This window comes from Rhodamnia argentea, chromosome 10 (assembly GCF_020921035.1).
Source record: "Rhodamnia argentea isolate NSW1041297 chromosome 10, ASM2092103v1, whole genome shotgun sequence".
Taxonomy (NCBI): domain Eukaryota; kingdom Viridiplantae; phylum Streptophyta; class Magnoliopsida; order Myrtales; family Myrtaceae; genus Rhodamnia; species Rhodamnia argentea.
This window is the reverse complement of record NC_063159.1, coordinates 22768756-22784619: the sequence shown is the minus strand read 5'-3', so window position 1 is coordinate 22784619 and position 15864 is coordinate 22768756. Positions and strand designations below refer to the sequence as shown.

The 15864-nt window shown below is 40.8% G+C and overlaps 2 protein-coding genes across 3 annotated transcripts; both read left to right on the top strand.

The window, feature by feature from the left end:
• The first annotated feature begins 17 nt into the window (after positions 1-17).
• On the top strand, positions 18-8051 carry LOC115735091 (TSL-kinase interacting protein 1). 2 transcript variants are annotated; one of them, XM_048271263.1, is made up of 14 exons: positions 18-1176; positions 2165-2410; positions 2493-2599; positions 2698-2745; positions 2848-2957; positions 3400-3484; positions 3596-3866; positions 4781-4918; positions 5006-5157; positions 5245-5483; positions 5571-5922; positions 6617-7030; positions 7154-7285; positions 7566-8051. In XM_048271263.1, the coding sequence occupies exons 2-14, from the start codon at positions 2281-2283 to the stop codon at positions 7746-7748; spliced, it is 2361 nt and encodes a 786-aa protein (XP_048127220.1). In that variant the 5' UTR covers positions 18-1176; positions 2165-2280; the 3' UTR covers positions 7749-8051. The 2 variants fall into 2 exon arrangements, with proteins under 2 accessions (XP_048127220.1, XP_048127221.1); XM_048271264.1 differs by having other exon boundaries at positions 20-1176; positions 2517-2599.
• A 3090-nt stretch (positions 8052-11141) lies between these two features.
• On the top strand, positions 11142-13206 carry LOC115735195 (UDP-glycosyltransferase 86A1). Its single transcript, XM_030666320.2, has 2 exons — positions 11142-11723; positions 12106-13206. The coding sequence occupies exons 1-2, from the start codon at positions 11195-11197 to the stop codon at positions 13056-13058; spliced, it is 1482 nt and encodes a 493-aa protein (XP_030522180.1). The 5' UTR covers positions 11142-11194; the 3' UTR covers positions 13059-13206.
• Positions 13207-15864: the final 2658 nt, after the last annotated feature.

Here is a 15864-nt window from a genome sequence, read left to right as displayed (position 1 = left end):
AGAAGTCCCTCCATGCACAAGGCTTGAGTCAATTCACTCAAGAGGAGCTGGGCCATTGGTTGAGTGACTTGTTTTTGATTGTTCGCCCCAGTGAGCGACGGTACCTTATCGAGAAACATGAAACCTTTTGCGGCCTTGTATTCTCCATGCCATATTCCTCACTACAGCAACTCTTTTATTTTATATTTTATTTGCTCTTCTTCTGGGCATAATTTCCTGCATTTCCCATTATGCCCCTTCTGCAATTTTGCCAACTTTATTCTTCTTCTTTTTTCCTTTTTCTTTTTTGAAAGGTTCCTTCTGCTTCTAATCCAATCTGCAATTCTCTCCACCACAAAACTTCCTTTCACAATCATCAATCTAACTATTTTTTTCTCTCTGGTTTGATCCACTTCCAACCTCAATGGCTTCTGCGGTTTCACTTTCACATCAGGTTTCATTATTTAAGCACACAGCAAATTATCCATTTTGTTCCCAAACTACCCTTTCATGCCATTTGAATTTCAAAATATGAGCAATGCTAATGTCACCCCGCCTGCAAAAGAGTACCCACCTGTTGTGTTACCCACCCCCCCCCTTCCTTCATCATACCACTCATTTTGTACCACACAGCACTCAAAACATGAAAAGTAATAACACCCAATTACCAAACTGGGCTCCTGACACAATTAGGTCAAAAACAAATGACATCTGTTGATTTTTTTCCAATGGCATTTATTGAATTCACTTGATATTATTTTAAGGAAATTGAAAAACAAAAAAGCCAATTGTGGGCATTTTTGAGTTGCTTGTCATGTTTGTGCTTTGGGGGTTATGTTTTACCTGGGTAGGAAGGAAATACTTACCAAAAGCCAAACCAAAGTCCCCATGTCCTCATCATCATCATCATCATCTTCTTCTTCAATAAACCCAGCTTTTACCCAGAAAAAAAGAGAGAATTTAATTCAAACAAGGTCTCTTCTTTTTCACTGCTTTTTATTTTTTAATTTTCTGGCAAAGTAAAAAGTGGGGAAAAAAAAGGGTGCTTGCTTCTTCTTCCATCTTCTTCCCCCACTGTAGCGGTCGCCGGAGGATCATATCCGCTTCCCAATCGTTTTTTTCTTCGCGATTTCGGAGCTCGTTCCTGCGGTTGCTGATCTTTCTGGGGTCTTTGAAGCCTCTCGATCTCGCTCTCAGGTAATGTTTTTGACTTGAATTCGTCGAGTTTTTTGTCCGTTTTTGTCTGATTCAAGAGTTGACTTCTCGTGCTGTTAATTCCTCGTTTCTGAGCCCTAGCTTCTGTTTGGCTGCTGCGAATATCTAGAAATTTTTGAAATTTTTTAGATATTGTGTGAAATTGAGCGAAGCGGTTTCGTGGGGTCGTAGCTGTGTTGCTGTTAGATCTGGAATTTTTTTCGAAGCGACGACGGTATAAAGGGATCCAGTTCTCATCTTGTGTTCTCTTGGAAAATGGATCAGGATGGAGATGGGTTAATTATTTGGGGCTTGGTTGGTTGCTTCTTCTCTAGGATGGATTCATTTGATCTCGTGGTCAATGCATGATTGTAGATTAATTCCACGTAATTAGGGTTTCTTTTAGCATGTGGTGAAATTGGGGCTCATGGAAGCACTGTGTTGCTAAGATCATTGACTCACCATCAAAATGAGTTGAGCATTTCTTAGGTTTTTGAAATTCACACCTAGAACTCTAATGGGTTTGAGGAGTGTCTGAAGAAAACTGCATCCATGGCATACTAGGAGAAGGAGGAGAAACCTAAGATTGACAGAGTAACTTGATCTCCTGGACCTTTTGATCTCCGCAGCATTTTCTTGAATCCGTCTTAAAATACGCTTGCTAATTGAACTAATGATCGAAGTGGAGCTACTAGATAGATCGGTGAAATATGTGGTGTATTAACATTAGGGGATTCATTCATCTGTGAGGACTGCAAAAAAGGTGAAATTATTCCTAGTTTAAATTAGTCACGACCTCTTCTTTCTTTTCACTCTTGGCCTGAATTGGCACTGAAAGAGAAGTATTGAGGAGGTGATTGTGCTTGCTAAAAGTTGTCCTTTTACTTGTTTGGTATGCATGATTTTAGAGTTCCTTGGAATCTTATTTTGTTTTTCTTTGTTTTGCCTCAGTGATCTCCTGCGATCTGTTAGTGCTGAGCTTCTTTTATAGCTGGCTGTATAGAGTTGCTGAGTTTGGACTCTTCACTAGTCGAAGGGCCAATAAAGCATCCTGAGAGAGTAGATGGAAGCTGAAGAGAATTAAGTCTTTCTTTTGATGACTTAATCATGCAGTCAGAGGCGCAGATTCCCTTTGACTCTGAGACCAACCTTCATCCAGAGAGTCATGCAATAACTCAGGATGGAGGTGCAGGTCTAACAGCTTCCACCATGGATCCTGTCCTGACTCAGCAACCTGGTATGTTTGACTGCACTTCTTGTTCATTGTTGTAATTTTGAAAAAACCCTGCCTGATGGAAAGCAGGAACTTCTCCCTTTAGTGATAGTGCCTACTGGCTGTGCAGCAAAAAGACCTACACGGCAATGGGCTGCTTGGACGCGTCAAGAGGAGGAAAGTTTCTTTGCTGCATTACGTCAAGTTGGCAAGGTATGTTGCAGTCTATACCTTTTAGAACGTGATTTTTTTAGTTTTTCCTATTTCCTAATTATTGCTTTCCTTGTTTCGTTAATATATCATGTTTGCAGAATTTTGAGAAGATCACTTGCCGTGTGCAAAGTAAAAACAAGGATCAGGTACCTGCTTGACTAATTAATTCTGATGACGTTGGACAATTTAAAAGTGCAACTCTCTGCTGTAGTATTTAGAAAATATATCCCTTCTTTTGATGTATGCAGGTCAGACATTATTATTATCGCCTTGTTAGGCGAATGAACAAACTACTGGGTCCAGGATTCTGTCTTGATGCCAAGAACTCTAAGGACACTAATGCTGCAATGCTTAGATGGTAAACTTAAACTGCTACCTGTTCCTTGCTTTTCAATGGAGACTTGTACGATGAATCTGTGAATAGGCAGGTTGACCATTCTATGATATCTTTTTGAATGTGAATCAGTTCTTTAAATGCTAGCTGGGAAGCAGTGCATAATTCAATTATTTCGCAAATCTTATCTTTTCCATGAAATGACCTTTTCAAGATGGAAAGGATGGAAAGTTTCAGCCTTGCTTAAATTGTCGGTTATAATGTTCTTGGGCAACTGCAGTTTTAAGAGCCTGCACGTTAGAAAATCTTTTCAAGAGCATGTGACTAAATGGTACTGGTGTCTGCTTCTACTACGTAATTTGCATTCATGATAATTAACTTGTGTGTACTATATATCATTGCTGAATTGAAATGGTATCGCTGATGAGTTGATTCATGAAAATTACTTTGGGGTTTGTTTAAATAGGTGGTCTTTGCTGGAGAAGTATAGTTGTAAAGCATCAAAGCTTCACTTGAAGCCCCGGAGGTTCAAGATATTTGTAGAAGCCTTGGTTAGTTACTTCTGGATATGCTATGTTCATTGTGTCTGCTAACTTACTATGAGTTTGAAAGGCATCAGTTTCTTCACTTGCTTACCGGATCTATGTGATTTTCCTCGCAAGGAACATCAACTGCTGAAAGACAGGAAGAAGAATGTGAGGAAAAGATCTCAAGGAGAGAATTGTTCTTCTCCAAGCACTATTTCAAGTCATGGTCGATCATCTGGACATGACAACCGTTCAGTCAGACTGGTTCTAGTTGACAGTCAGAATATACAGAAAGTGGGATCTGGAAAGCCACCATTGAAGCGTCCCTTGAATGTTGGTGTCCACCGTGGCAATGGCAAAGTGGAATCCACAACAATGAAGCCGGCTAGACAGCGACGAAAACCGGGTATGTGTCTTCGTTCTTCCACAGATTATATCTGGCTCTTATTGTTTCGCACGGAGGAGAATCATTTATTTGCAAAATATGTTGTCTGTCACGTTTTTGTTGCATTCAGTTGTAAATTGCATCTATATTTTTTGGCAGAATGACCTTTTAGATGACTTCCTCTTACGCACTTATGTGCTGGCTTTTCAATCTAGTTCATGGATTATGATTTTCATTCATTAAGACGAGTTATACATGTGTGATCACATACTTAGCTCCTTTAAGGTGTATGGCTAAAAAATTTAGGTGATTCAGGGCAAGTTTGGGTCCTAGATTGTACTCTCTTCAACTCTGTCCTGTCTGATGGGTAATATTATGGTGCTATAAGCAAATTCATGAATATGGAGTTTTGACATCTATTGTTCAATATATAAAAAATCCTTTAAGATGCCATCTTTGAGCCTGCTGCTGTAAGTAGTAGTGCTATGGTTGGCGATGCTTGTTTCAAATGCCCTCAGGTTCTACTAAGTAGGCAATCCATGTTCCAGCACCTTGATGGACGGTGGCAGTTCTGACCCGTGTTTACAAAACCAAACATCTCTGAAAAAATGTCAGGCTAGTGATTTACAGTTCAACCAGTCGAATAATTGCTTCCATTGAATTTGACATCATCAGGTAAAATAAAATTAGAGACACGACAAAGTCGGTTCCTCAACAAATTAGTATGAGCAGACTCATGACTGATCCCCCCCAGGGGAGAGGGAGGGAGGGGGGGCTTCCGAGTCCCTGTATTTTTTTGGACAATGAAAATGCGGTAGCTTGAGAGTGATTCTTGCCAAAATAATAGCACAGCATTCTTTTTTTATTGATCAGTCCGCCTACGTATCTTCAGTGCTTAAATGAAAACATATGCTGATTTTTGCTATTAATTTCAGGTGGTGCTCTCTCTTCTGCTGCATATAAAAAGTGGGAAAAGGCTGCCATAGCTGGGGTTTCATTGGTTGCTGATGCTGCAGAGCATTTGGAACGAACTGCCGTTTGTAAGGAGGTTGAAAATGATCAATGTATTCCAAGTGAGTTATTCCTGGTTAATTCAGTTGGCAGAATATTAATCAAAGAAGAAGACCTAATTTTCTGACTCTGGTTCTGTCTTCTGCTAGAGCAAAAGGGTTCTGATCATATTGGAGAAGATCTTCCACCTCTTCCTTGTTTCTCAAAGAACCAATTTGTAGAAAGCAGTTTACAAGCTTCAATGAAACTAAAACTACAATTATTCCCAATTGATGATGCCACAAGAAGAAGCTTGGAGAAGGTTTGTATCTTTGGAATCTTTGTTAACTCGTCTGCTATCATCTTTTCTTCTAGATGTTTGATGAAAAATGTATTTCCATTTTCGTAGGATAATCATAATCCCTTCCTTGAGCTTACTCTCAGTAACCGTAAGAAAATATCATCAGTCATGGAGCATCTGAATCGCAAATGGGGAAGTTCGAGTGTAGCATGTGGAGAGCTAATGCTTTGTCCATATGGTGTTGAAAGGGACAAACTGGTAGGTTGTCAGAGATGGACCCTCGATACCGCTATGAGTGCTGCAGATGTTTACACAGTTCTGGAGAATCCCTCGGTTTTCCGCTTAAGGTCCTTCCCTTAAATTTGATTGCAAGATGCTAGTTCACATTTATTTTTTTTTTTTAACTTGTGGTTAACATATAGTACTGCTTGAAGGTATGGCTGGTTTTCCAAGGATGAGTTAACTTCAATAACAGTTCAGGAACGTCAAGCACCATGCCTCCCCAGGGAGTCTGTTATGGCGTGTGATAGCACTGTGGACTCTGAACAAATTCCTCCATCAGCTAATCATCAGTCTGAGAAGGTTGGGCATACCTATAAGGATCAACTGCTTTCAGTGAGTGATACCACTGGTCTTGCATGTCCCTCTATTGTTTCGGAAGAGAGAAGTGGTTATGTTGCTGGGGGTTCAAAGAGTGATCTTATGAAACCATCTGCTACCGGTGCTGATGGAATGTGCTATGCAAATGAGACAGGTGGTGGGATTATGAGACAATTGAATGATGGGGTAAAAAATCTTCCCTGTTCTTACGCTCTCTGTTTTATAAGATGCTTCTAGCAATTTTGAGCTTTGCATTTAGTGCCCCTTTGGGGTTATCGGTATTTGTCTAATATAGCTGCAACTCATATAAATGACAGGCTGGTAGAAAATAAGGCCTAGCACATCAATTTTAGTCTAACAAAGTGGCCTTCACCCAGTGCAAATATCCACATCAACCTCATTGCATTATGCACTAGGATAGTTCTCGGGTGCTAACCCTGTACATTGGAAGCTTAAGTTTTTGCCTAACTTGGGCTAATGCACTCAATTTTATCTTCAGGGTTTATGCTATTCTTTATTCTAATATTTGGGGTCCCACTGGGTTGTTTCTTCCCTTTCCTCTCTCATGCACATTTCACATTCTGTCACCAAAATGTAGATGACCACGCGCACGGATGGGATAGTGTTGGCATATTTGGCCCTAGTTTAAATGCAGAGTCACTGTCTCCACTCCTCTGACATGAGAAAATTTTGTGTTGGATTTAATGTTTATCTTAGTTAGTTGAATGTGTCTTTTGATTTGTCACAGCTTTGTACACATGACATACTGTTAGTTCATTCTAACACAATCTGTTTACTTTATCTGACCATAGGACCATGCTGTTGGAATTTGCAATTTGTGTCCATGTTTTCAGTGAACTAATCCCTGTAAACTTGGCAGGACGAACTGAGATCTGGCAACAATATATCAGTGTCAGCTTGTGAGTGGGCTGATAGCCTCACCAATATAAGCATAGGAGATTTACTTGAAGCATCTTATGACTTGCATGTCAACAGTGACGATGAAGGAGTAGCTGCCAAAAGTCCTCAGTGCATACCACAAATATCATTTAGCTGTGATTCATTTGATGCTGCTATAGCTGCTCATATTTCTAGATATCAAAACAAGATAGGCTCTGAGTCGACCTTATTGTCCCATGAAACATCCATTTGGGATGCTGAGGAAACTTGTGATGCCTTTTCATTCCAAAAGAATGCTGCTGTTCGTAAGGCGGTCTCTTCTATGTCTGCCACTCACAGTGAAGCCAGTGCACAGATAAGAACATGTCCTGTGGGCTTGGACGGCTCTGTTGAGGTAATACTTGTGGGATTTATTAAAGGACCTCTGCTTCCTAAAGTGAAGATTGATGTATTTCTCTCCAACGGAAAAAGACAGAAAGAAGAAGATTGACGTACTACTCATTGTATTTGCCTGCAGGAATGCCAGCAAGCGGAAAGAGCTCCTAATGATGTTGATCTTGCTGACCCTATGGATGACTGTCAGCCACAAGATCAAGATATTGTGGAGAATACAGCGAAGGATGGTTTCGGGCTGACAGACATTTATTGGGTATACTCTCTCTCTCTCTCTCTCTCTCTCTCTCTCTCAGCTGCAAAATAACCCACAGCAGCACACACAGCAAGGCAGAAGTTGCTCCACTTTGCCAGCTTTTTTTCTTTTTCTTCTTCTTTCGGGAGTTCCAACAATGCGTTATTGTGTAGGAAAGGAAATTCTACCGATACAAAATGTCATTTTGCCTGTACAGTGACACAGAATCGTTTCTTTTGGTAGCTAGTAGCATTGACAAGCTCTTTTTAGTAACCTTAATATTCTACTGATCCCATTGCAGCCGGACTCGTTAGGACCTTTGGATTTGGATGTACCATCTTCAAAGTACCATGCGGAAGATCTAATTTTAAGTGACAGTCTCAGTAGCTTGAATCGTCTGATGGCTAGCAGTTTGGATGCTTTTCAAAATTGCTCTTTCTTTGGAATGGACAAGAAAGAATCTGGATCTACAGTTGAAGCTTGAGAAAGCGCCCAATCTTGTGGTTACACTGACATTTTACCCGGATGTATCTCGGAGGGGCACGAGGGGAATAAGACTGTACCCTTATTTAGTTGTCTTCCCAATTAACTGACTCGAGGTGCTGATGCTAGTCTTGAGAAGTTAAGCGATGTGCAGAAATTTTCCTCACAGATGACTCGCTCAGTTGTACAAAAATAGACACGAGCGAATGTTCGTGACCTCTGTATCTAACTATTAATTTTTTTTTGGCAGCGTTCTCTGTACATTGTTAATCTCAACCAATGTGGACAATTGTTAGTTTTGCTTCGTTCCGTGTTCCTGTAACTGGTGTAACTAAAGGATGAGAACTGTTTCAAGCAAATTTGCAATGCCGACAGACAAGATTTTAGAGACCATGATTTGGTGGTTGCTTTTTTGAAGTAATGCGGTCGTCTCCATTGCCACTTTGTGGATAATGTCAATGGTGGCAAACGAGGAATCTGTCCATGATGGCAAGAGTTATTGCCTTCCTGAAAAGATGGATTTCTTCTCTTTCCCTTTCACAAGGGAAAGAGAAATAATTTGATTATTAGAAGATGGTCGTAACTACACAGCCCAATTGAAATCATCAATTGCAGGAGTCTCGTTCGATGTTCTATTACCATTCAATGTTCTTTCCTAATTTGCTATGGTTACTAATTTCATGGGCTTTTTTCTTTGTTTTTTTCTTTTCCAATTTAGTCGTATGTTGGATCTTGGCCTCCTTAGGATTTGGGCCCCTCACTTTTTCCGGTATTAGTTGCATCCAACCTTTCATAATCAAGACCATTAAGGTAAGGCCATAAGGGCTGTATTTGCTTCTAATTCATTTCACAGAAAACTTCCCTCCTCCCCATTCACTAGCGACGGGTCCCGATCAACTTTTAGGCTTGTTTCACCAAATAATTGGCAAGCAATCGTTTTACAAGGAAATGACAATATTTTCTAGTATTTGACCATAATCTAAAAATGAATTGGAAATTATTGTTTGTGGTTTAAATAGGAAGACTTGAGTTTATTTTTCTATAGAGATCAACACTTTTTTGTGTGATATTATGGATACCAGTTGTCGAGGACTCGAGCACATGCGGTCTTGGGTCCAACCTCAAGAGATCTAAGCCCGGCCTTTGTAGAACTAGGCTCGGGAGCCGGTGACTTGTACGGGGGAGCTAGGTATCCAAGCATGGGTGCCGAGGGCCTACACATGGGCACCGGGAACCCCGACATAGACATCGAGGTCTTGGCCCGACCTTGAGGGACTTTGGTCCGATCGCTTAGGAACCAACCTTGACCTAGACTTGAGCTCGGGCATCAGCAACTTTGGTGCGAGAGTTGTGTACTTGAGCATGGTTGTCAAGGATCCAGGCACGAGCACCGAGGCCTCTGTGGACCCAAACCTAAGCGCCAAACTAGGTCCCAAGCCCGGGTGTCGGACGAAGTTCTAGGGCATGCCCTCTATGGACCCGAGTCCGAGTGATGGTGACTTGGGCCCTATAATTGGGTACTTGGTCATGGGTACCGGGGTCTTAGGCCCGACCTCAAGGGACTCGGGCCCATTCATTGTGGACTCGGGCCTTGCCAACGAGGAACCAATCCCAATCTTAATGGACCTAGGCCAACAATCGGGTAGTCAAGAATAGCTGCCATGGACTCGGACATAGGCACCAGCATCTCGGGCATGGTCTTGAGGACCTGGGTATAGATACTAGAGTCTCGAGCTTGGCTTCTATGGACTTAAGCTCGGCCTCTATGGACTTGAGCCCGGTCTCTATGGACCCGGGTTCGGCCATCGAGGATTCGTACATGGGCGTTAAGGTTCACATATCCAAACATCGAGATCTCTGGTTCAAATGCCAATATGTAGCCATATATTGCTAGAATTTAAGTATTGATTTTCTGTTGACTATGAAGAGTTTTTCAGTCGACTCATTTTACTAAATGAAAATGATAAAAAGAATATTTTTCACAAAACAAACAAAATCTTAGATTCTTACTCACTAAGATAAAAACATAAAATGCGAAAAACCTTTATGTCTCTCTCTACTCTTCCTTACTCTCCCTTGGTCTCGCTTATTGAAAATAATCCTACTATAAAATTTCTAAACACGACCCACACATTTTTTTTTTTTTTTTTCGAACAGTTGAAAGGGAGCATGTATTGGGAGAATAAAGGCGAGAGAAAATGGCGAAGCTCTCTCGGGAAGCCATCATTTGTATTTAGGACAACATTGAATATTTTCATACGGTCCAGAGACAAAATTAAACATGTACCCATAGACCACATTGAGCAAATTAAAATTTTCCGGATGACATTGCACATTGGGCTAAAATTCAGGAACCTTATTTAAATAAAATTTTCAGGAGCCTTATTTAAATAAATTTAAAGTTCGAGCATCACATTACATATTGAGTTAAAGTTTAAGTATTATGCTTAATTATCTCCTTTGTCATATATTACATGCTTGCGATGGTAAATTCATGATCTAGAATTTATGGGCACCTCAAGTAGGAAGAGTAGGTAGGCCCCAAAAAAGAAGAAGGGGAAAAAAAAAAAAAAGCAAGGAAGACGGGAAGATGATGGGCATGCCCGGAAACTCACCATCTTAGTGAAAATCTGAAACTATAAATAGTAACTGTACGTCCATATCTCTTGGCCCAATCTTTTTTGTTTTTTCTAATTCTGTGAATAATATAATGGACAAAATCAATCATTGAAGACAAGTTTGTATTGTCTAGTAGGGTCTAGTGCGCCTTCTGCTTTGAAGGCAACCCACGTAGAATTGACTTAGTCGGTAGAAAAGTAACGTTCTTACGTGTTGATTGGGGACCGTCCCCAAGAAACGTTGAGGATAAGGTCAGAATACCAAAGCACCTCCTCCTCCTCCTTTCATCATCATCATCATCATCATCATCAATTCACTTGAAAAAAATGACAAAGAACTTTATCCTGTCCTTACTTAACTTTTAATTTGTTCGTTATGTAATTTTTAATTGAAACTAATACCTAAACTATATAAAAATATATAATATTATCTTTAAATATAAATTAATGAAAGGATAATATTATTTATTTTCATATTATCTAGAGACTAGTTTGAATATTTATCAAAAGTTAAAAGATCGATTTCCATAGTTAAAAATTGAGGGACGAAATTATGTATTGAATTAAAGTTCATAGATCATATTGAGCAAATTAAAAGTTCGATGACCATATTACATATTAAGCTAAAAGTTTAGAAACTATTTGCGTTATTATCCCATCAGCTTATTAGCTCCCAACGTCTAAGATCCCATCCTGTTCTTATCTGTGACTTCTCTACAGAGTTGTAATTTCCTTTATTATATATGACCCTCATCCCTCACTTCTCAGCTATGTATTAGCACATCCTCCCTTTCCCTCCCTCCCTCTCTCTCTCTACAGAGAACTAGAAATGGAGAATAATCACCAAAAGCCTCATGCCCTCATGATGCCCTACCCTCTCCAAGGCCACGTCATCCCTTTCGTCCATCTCGCCATGAAACTTGCATCAAAGGGCTTCGCCATCACCTTCGTCAACACCCAATACGTTCACCACCAAATAGCCAAATCCCACCACCACGACCACGACCCTGAAGCCGAGGACATCTTCGTGGGAGCCCGGGAATCCGGCCTCGACATACAGTACGCGACGGTCAGCGACGGCTTTCCCCTAGGGTTCGACCGGTCGCTCCACCACGACCAATTCATGGAGGGTGTCCTACACGTGATGTCGGCCCACGTGGATGAACTCGTCGGGAGATTGGCCGCATCAGAGCGGCCGGTGAGCTGCTTGATAGTCGACACCTTCTATGTGTGGTCGTCAATGATCTGCGAGAAGTACAATCTTGTGAATATCTCCTTTTGGACCGAACCAGCTTTGGTGCTCAGTCTTTATTATCATTTGGACCTTCTACGAGTTAACGGTCATTTTGGTGCTCAAGGTACATACTAACGCAAGTATTATTTTGGTATAACGGTCAGGAGTTGTTTAGGTTGACTTTTGTGTACCTCGACTGGTGATGATGGTAAGGATGCACTCCCCACATTGGTCAAGTTATGAGTTCCCCCCTCACGTTTATTTTGATCTTTTGCCAGTTTTAAGTATTTTATCTGTTCCTTTCATGCTTAGTCTAGTATTTTGTCTAGTACTATACGTAGACATATTTAATTGGGGAGGTAAAAAATTTAAACTCAAAACCTTTTGCTCTGATACCATGCGAGATTTTAAGAGATTATTGTCACATGTTCTAAAAGTTGAAGCTATCAGATGAAAACGAATTTTAAGTATTCTTTCATATATTATTAATCAGATTTGATCATTAGATAATCGTGAAGACACCATCGATTATGTGCCGGGCGTCCGGTCGATCGAACCGAAGGACTTAACATCGTACCTCCAAGCCGCCAATACATGGACGGTGGTCCACAGGATTATATACAAGGCCTTCCAGGACGTGAAGAAAGCGGACGTGATCATTTGTAACACGGTCCAAGAGCTAGAGCCGGATACCCTATCGGCCTTGCAAAAGAAACAACCGGTTTATGCAATCGGCCCCATATTCCCGACCGGGTTCGCCAAGAGCCCTGTGGCCACGAGCCTCTGGTCCGAGTCGGATTGCACCGAGTGGCTCAGCGCCAAGCCAAGCGGGTCGGTTCTGTACGTCTCATTTGGAAGCTACGCTCATGCTAGTAAGCAGGACATTTGGGAGATAGCTTCTGGGCTTTTGCTTAGCGAAGTGAGCTTCATTTGGGTGCTTCGTCCGGACATAGTGAGCTCAGACGAATCGGAGCCGTTGCCTCCCGGGTTCGGTGACCAGATCAAGGGCAAAGGACTGGTCGTACCATGGTGTTGCCAAATCGAAGTATTGTCGCACTCAGCGATCGGGGGTTTCTTGACGCATTGCGGGTGGAACTCGATATTGGAGAGCATATGGTGCTGCTTACCGATGTTGTGCTTCCCCCTGTTGACCGACCAATTCACGAATCGGAAATTGGTGGTCGACGACTGGGGAATCGGGGTCAACCTGAGGGACAAGAAGGCGGTCACGAGAGAGGAGGTCGGTCAGAAGATTAGGCGGTTGATGATCGGTGGCTCGGCCGACGAGCTGCGGAGGAAGGTGGGAGAGGTGAGGAAGGCTCTGGATGATGCATTGGGCCCCAATGGGTCGTCGGAGAAGAACTTGAATGATTTCATCAGTGATGTGAAGGTTAAGATTGCTGCCAACAAACAATGGATCTCAAGAAGCCTAATAGTCTCTCTTCCATCTTCTACTTAAAAAGTAATTAATTCACTTCCAAGTCTTAGAAGTCAAACTTCAACTTTGAAACTTTCGTGTTGATTTCATTTCTATCTCGTCACGAGGAAATATCAAGTATTGTCATTATAGCTTGATTTCTTGAAACTAGTAAGAAGTCGTCTTCTTCGAGTTCGATTTTGGGTTGTCTCATTGTATAGGTAAAAGGTTATAGTCACCTACTACTTTATTTGTTTGCCATATCTTCGCTAAGTGTTTATGGAACTATTACAGTAGGCCGGTCTAATAATTAGGATGCGGCCGCTCAGTTGCCTATGATACTAGGACCAATAGGTAAAAAATGGAATGAATCCAGACGTTTTAAGTGTCCCGTCGGCCGTGGAGTAGAAGTGAAAAGGGTGATGACATTTTTCCGTGATTCAGTCAACGGTGCCGGGCACGTGCTGTCAGTCTTTTTTAAAAGCTAGACCTTAAGAAAATCCCCAACTTTAAGTCTAATACAAAAAGCCAATCTTAATTTTCTTTTTTAATCTCATAAAAAATTCTCAACTTTTAATTAGTTTAGTCTCAATTCTATCATAAATTTATATTTATCTCATAAAAAAATCACAAACTTGTACTTGAGTCTCATATCGGCCTCCGTTAAGTTCGTCCAAAATTACCCTTAGTGATGCGGCATTATCACATTATTGCTCTAGTTTTTCTTTGAAATTTCATATCCAAGGAGACAGTTTTTTGGAGATGAAGTTTCACGTCGGTCCAAACGGCGTCTTCTTGGATTAGTAAAAATTAGAGCAATTAGGGTTGGCCTTCTATGCAGTGTCGGACGACAAATTGAAACGGAAAAGGTCAAAAGTTTTTTTTTTCCTTTAAATAATAACCGTTCACTCGGCTTGATTTTTGTGCCTAGTCCAGTTGAGACCTCCTTCGTCTTTTACTTTTGGCCTAACCTAACTTTCGATGTTCGGGAAAAACTCAAAAACACTACTTGTCATTTCAAAATTCAAAAAATAGAAATTAGAGGTCGACGTAGACAATGCCATTTGGGCCCGTGGGTCCGGAACCGGCCCGTTGACGGGGCCCACGGTTCCATAACCGTGGGAACCGGGGGGAAAAAAAAGGGGGGGCCGTGGCCCGTGGGGCAGACCTGCAGAGAGCCCAACGGCCCGGGCCCACCCCCCCTTCCCCTCCCCCCCACCAACGACTCTTTAGCCGTTGCACGGCCAATTTGGCTGTTGGGAAAAAAATAAAAATAAAAATAATTCTTGCCTATAAATACATATGCTCCCCCTTTCATTTTTGTTACAAATTCTCTGAACAATCTCTCAAATTCTCTCAAATTCTCTAAATCGCTCAAATTCTCCCAATTCTCTCAATCCCGACTCAATTCTCTCAATCGGATTTCCGATTAATTCTCTTAAAAAATGGCAAGTGGAAGCAGAAATACCGACAATGGCAAGATGACTATGGGAGATTCCGATCATCCCATTCCTGAATATGATCCTCGTGAGTATGCATGTTGGGAAGACAATGACGATAATATCAACTATGTCCCGATTCCGAACGTCGAGCACATCCAAATACAAGAAAGTCTTCATCCTCCCACCGGTGTCGAAGAAACGTCAACGGCAAATGAGCCGGAACGGAAGGGCCAAGATAACACATCCGATTTGTGCTTACACTTCGACAAGGTACGTGATGAAGGCGAAGGTAAGAATAATATAAAATATAAATATTGGTCGCAAACATATAAATTTACGAAAGGAGACGGGTACGGAACATTCCGTCGGCATTTGACGAAAAAACATCCAACGCAAGCGGGGATCGACAATACGCAACAACAAATTTCCGGGTACGCCACTTCTAATCCTCATCCTATATTTCGTTATACTGATGCACTTTATAAACAAACATTAGCTGAATATGTTGCCCTTGATCATGCTCCGTTTAATACTGGTGAAAATTTTAATATGAAATATTTGATAAATACTGCGTTGGTTCCGCAAGCGCCAACTATTCCAAAAAATACTCTTAAACGCGAACTTTTTTATCTTTATAAAAAAGGAAAAAAATCTTTAGCAAAATTTTTTGCGGAATTCAATGGACGTGTGCATATAGGTAGCGATATTTGGAGTGATCCTTGGTAAATTCATTCTTATATGGGTGTCACGTGTCATTGGATAGGTGACTATTGGACGATGCAAAAAAGACTTATTGCATTCCGAGTTTTTGATGAAAGACATTCGGCTCATAATATTTATAGAATAATTAGGCAAGTTTTAGAAGAATATAATTTGATAAATAAAGTATTTTCAATTGGTTTTGATAATGCCGCCGCAAATACCGCTTCTATTCCCGAATTAGAAAATATTTGCAAACCCACTTTTGGCGGACAATTTTTTCACATTAGATGTGCTTGTCATGTTTTAAATTTATGTGTACAAGATGGTTTATGAACTCTTGACACTTCTCTCGCCCCAATAAAGGGTGTAATTAAATTTTTATGGAGTCGTCCCCATTTTATGAAATCATGGGGAAAATTTTGTAAACAAAATGGGAGAAGGGCAAGAAGATTTCCAAAAGATATTCCAACTCGTTGGAATTCTACGTCTGAGTTGCTTCGGCAAACTTTTGATTATAAAGATTTATTATGTATGTTTATTTCACAAAATATTCCCGAAATTACTTTACTTCCTCAACATTGGGACGTTTGCAAAAAATTTTTAGATTTTTTGAAAATTTTTAATGATGCTACTTAGATTTTATCTGGTATTTATTATCCTACTACGCATTTATTTTTAATAGAGTGTGTTAATATTGGTAGTGT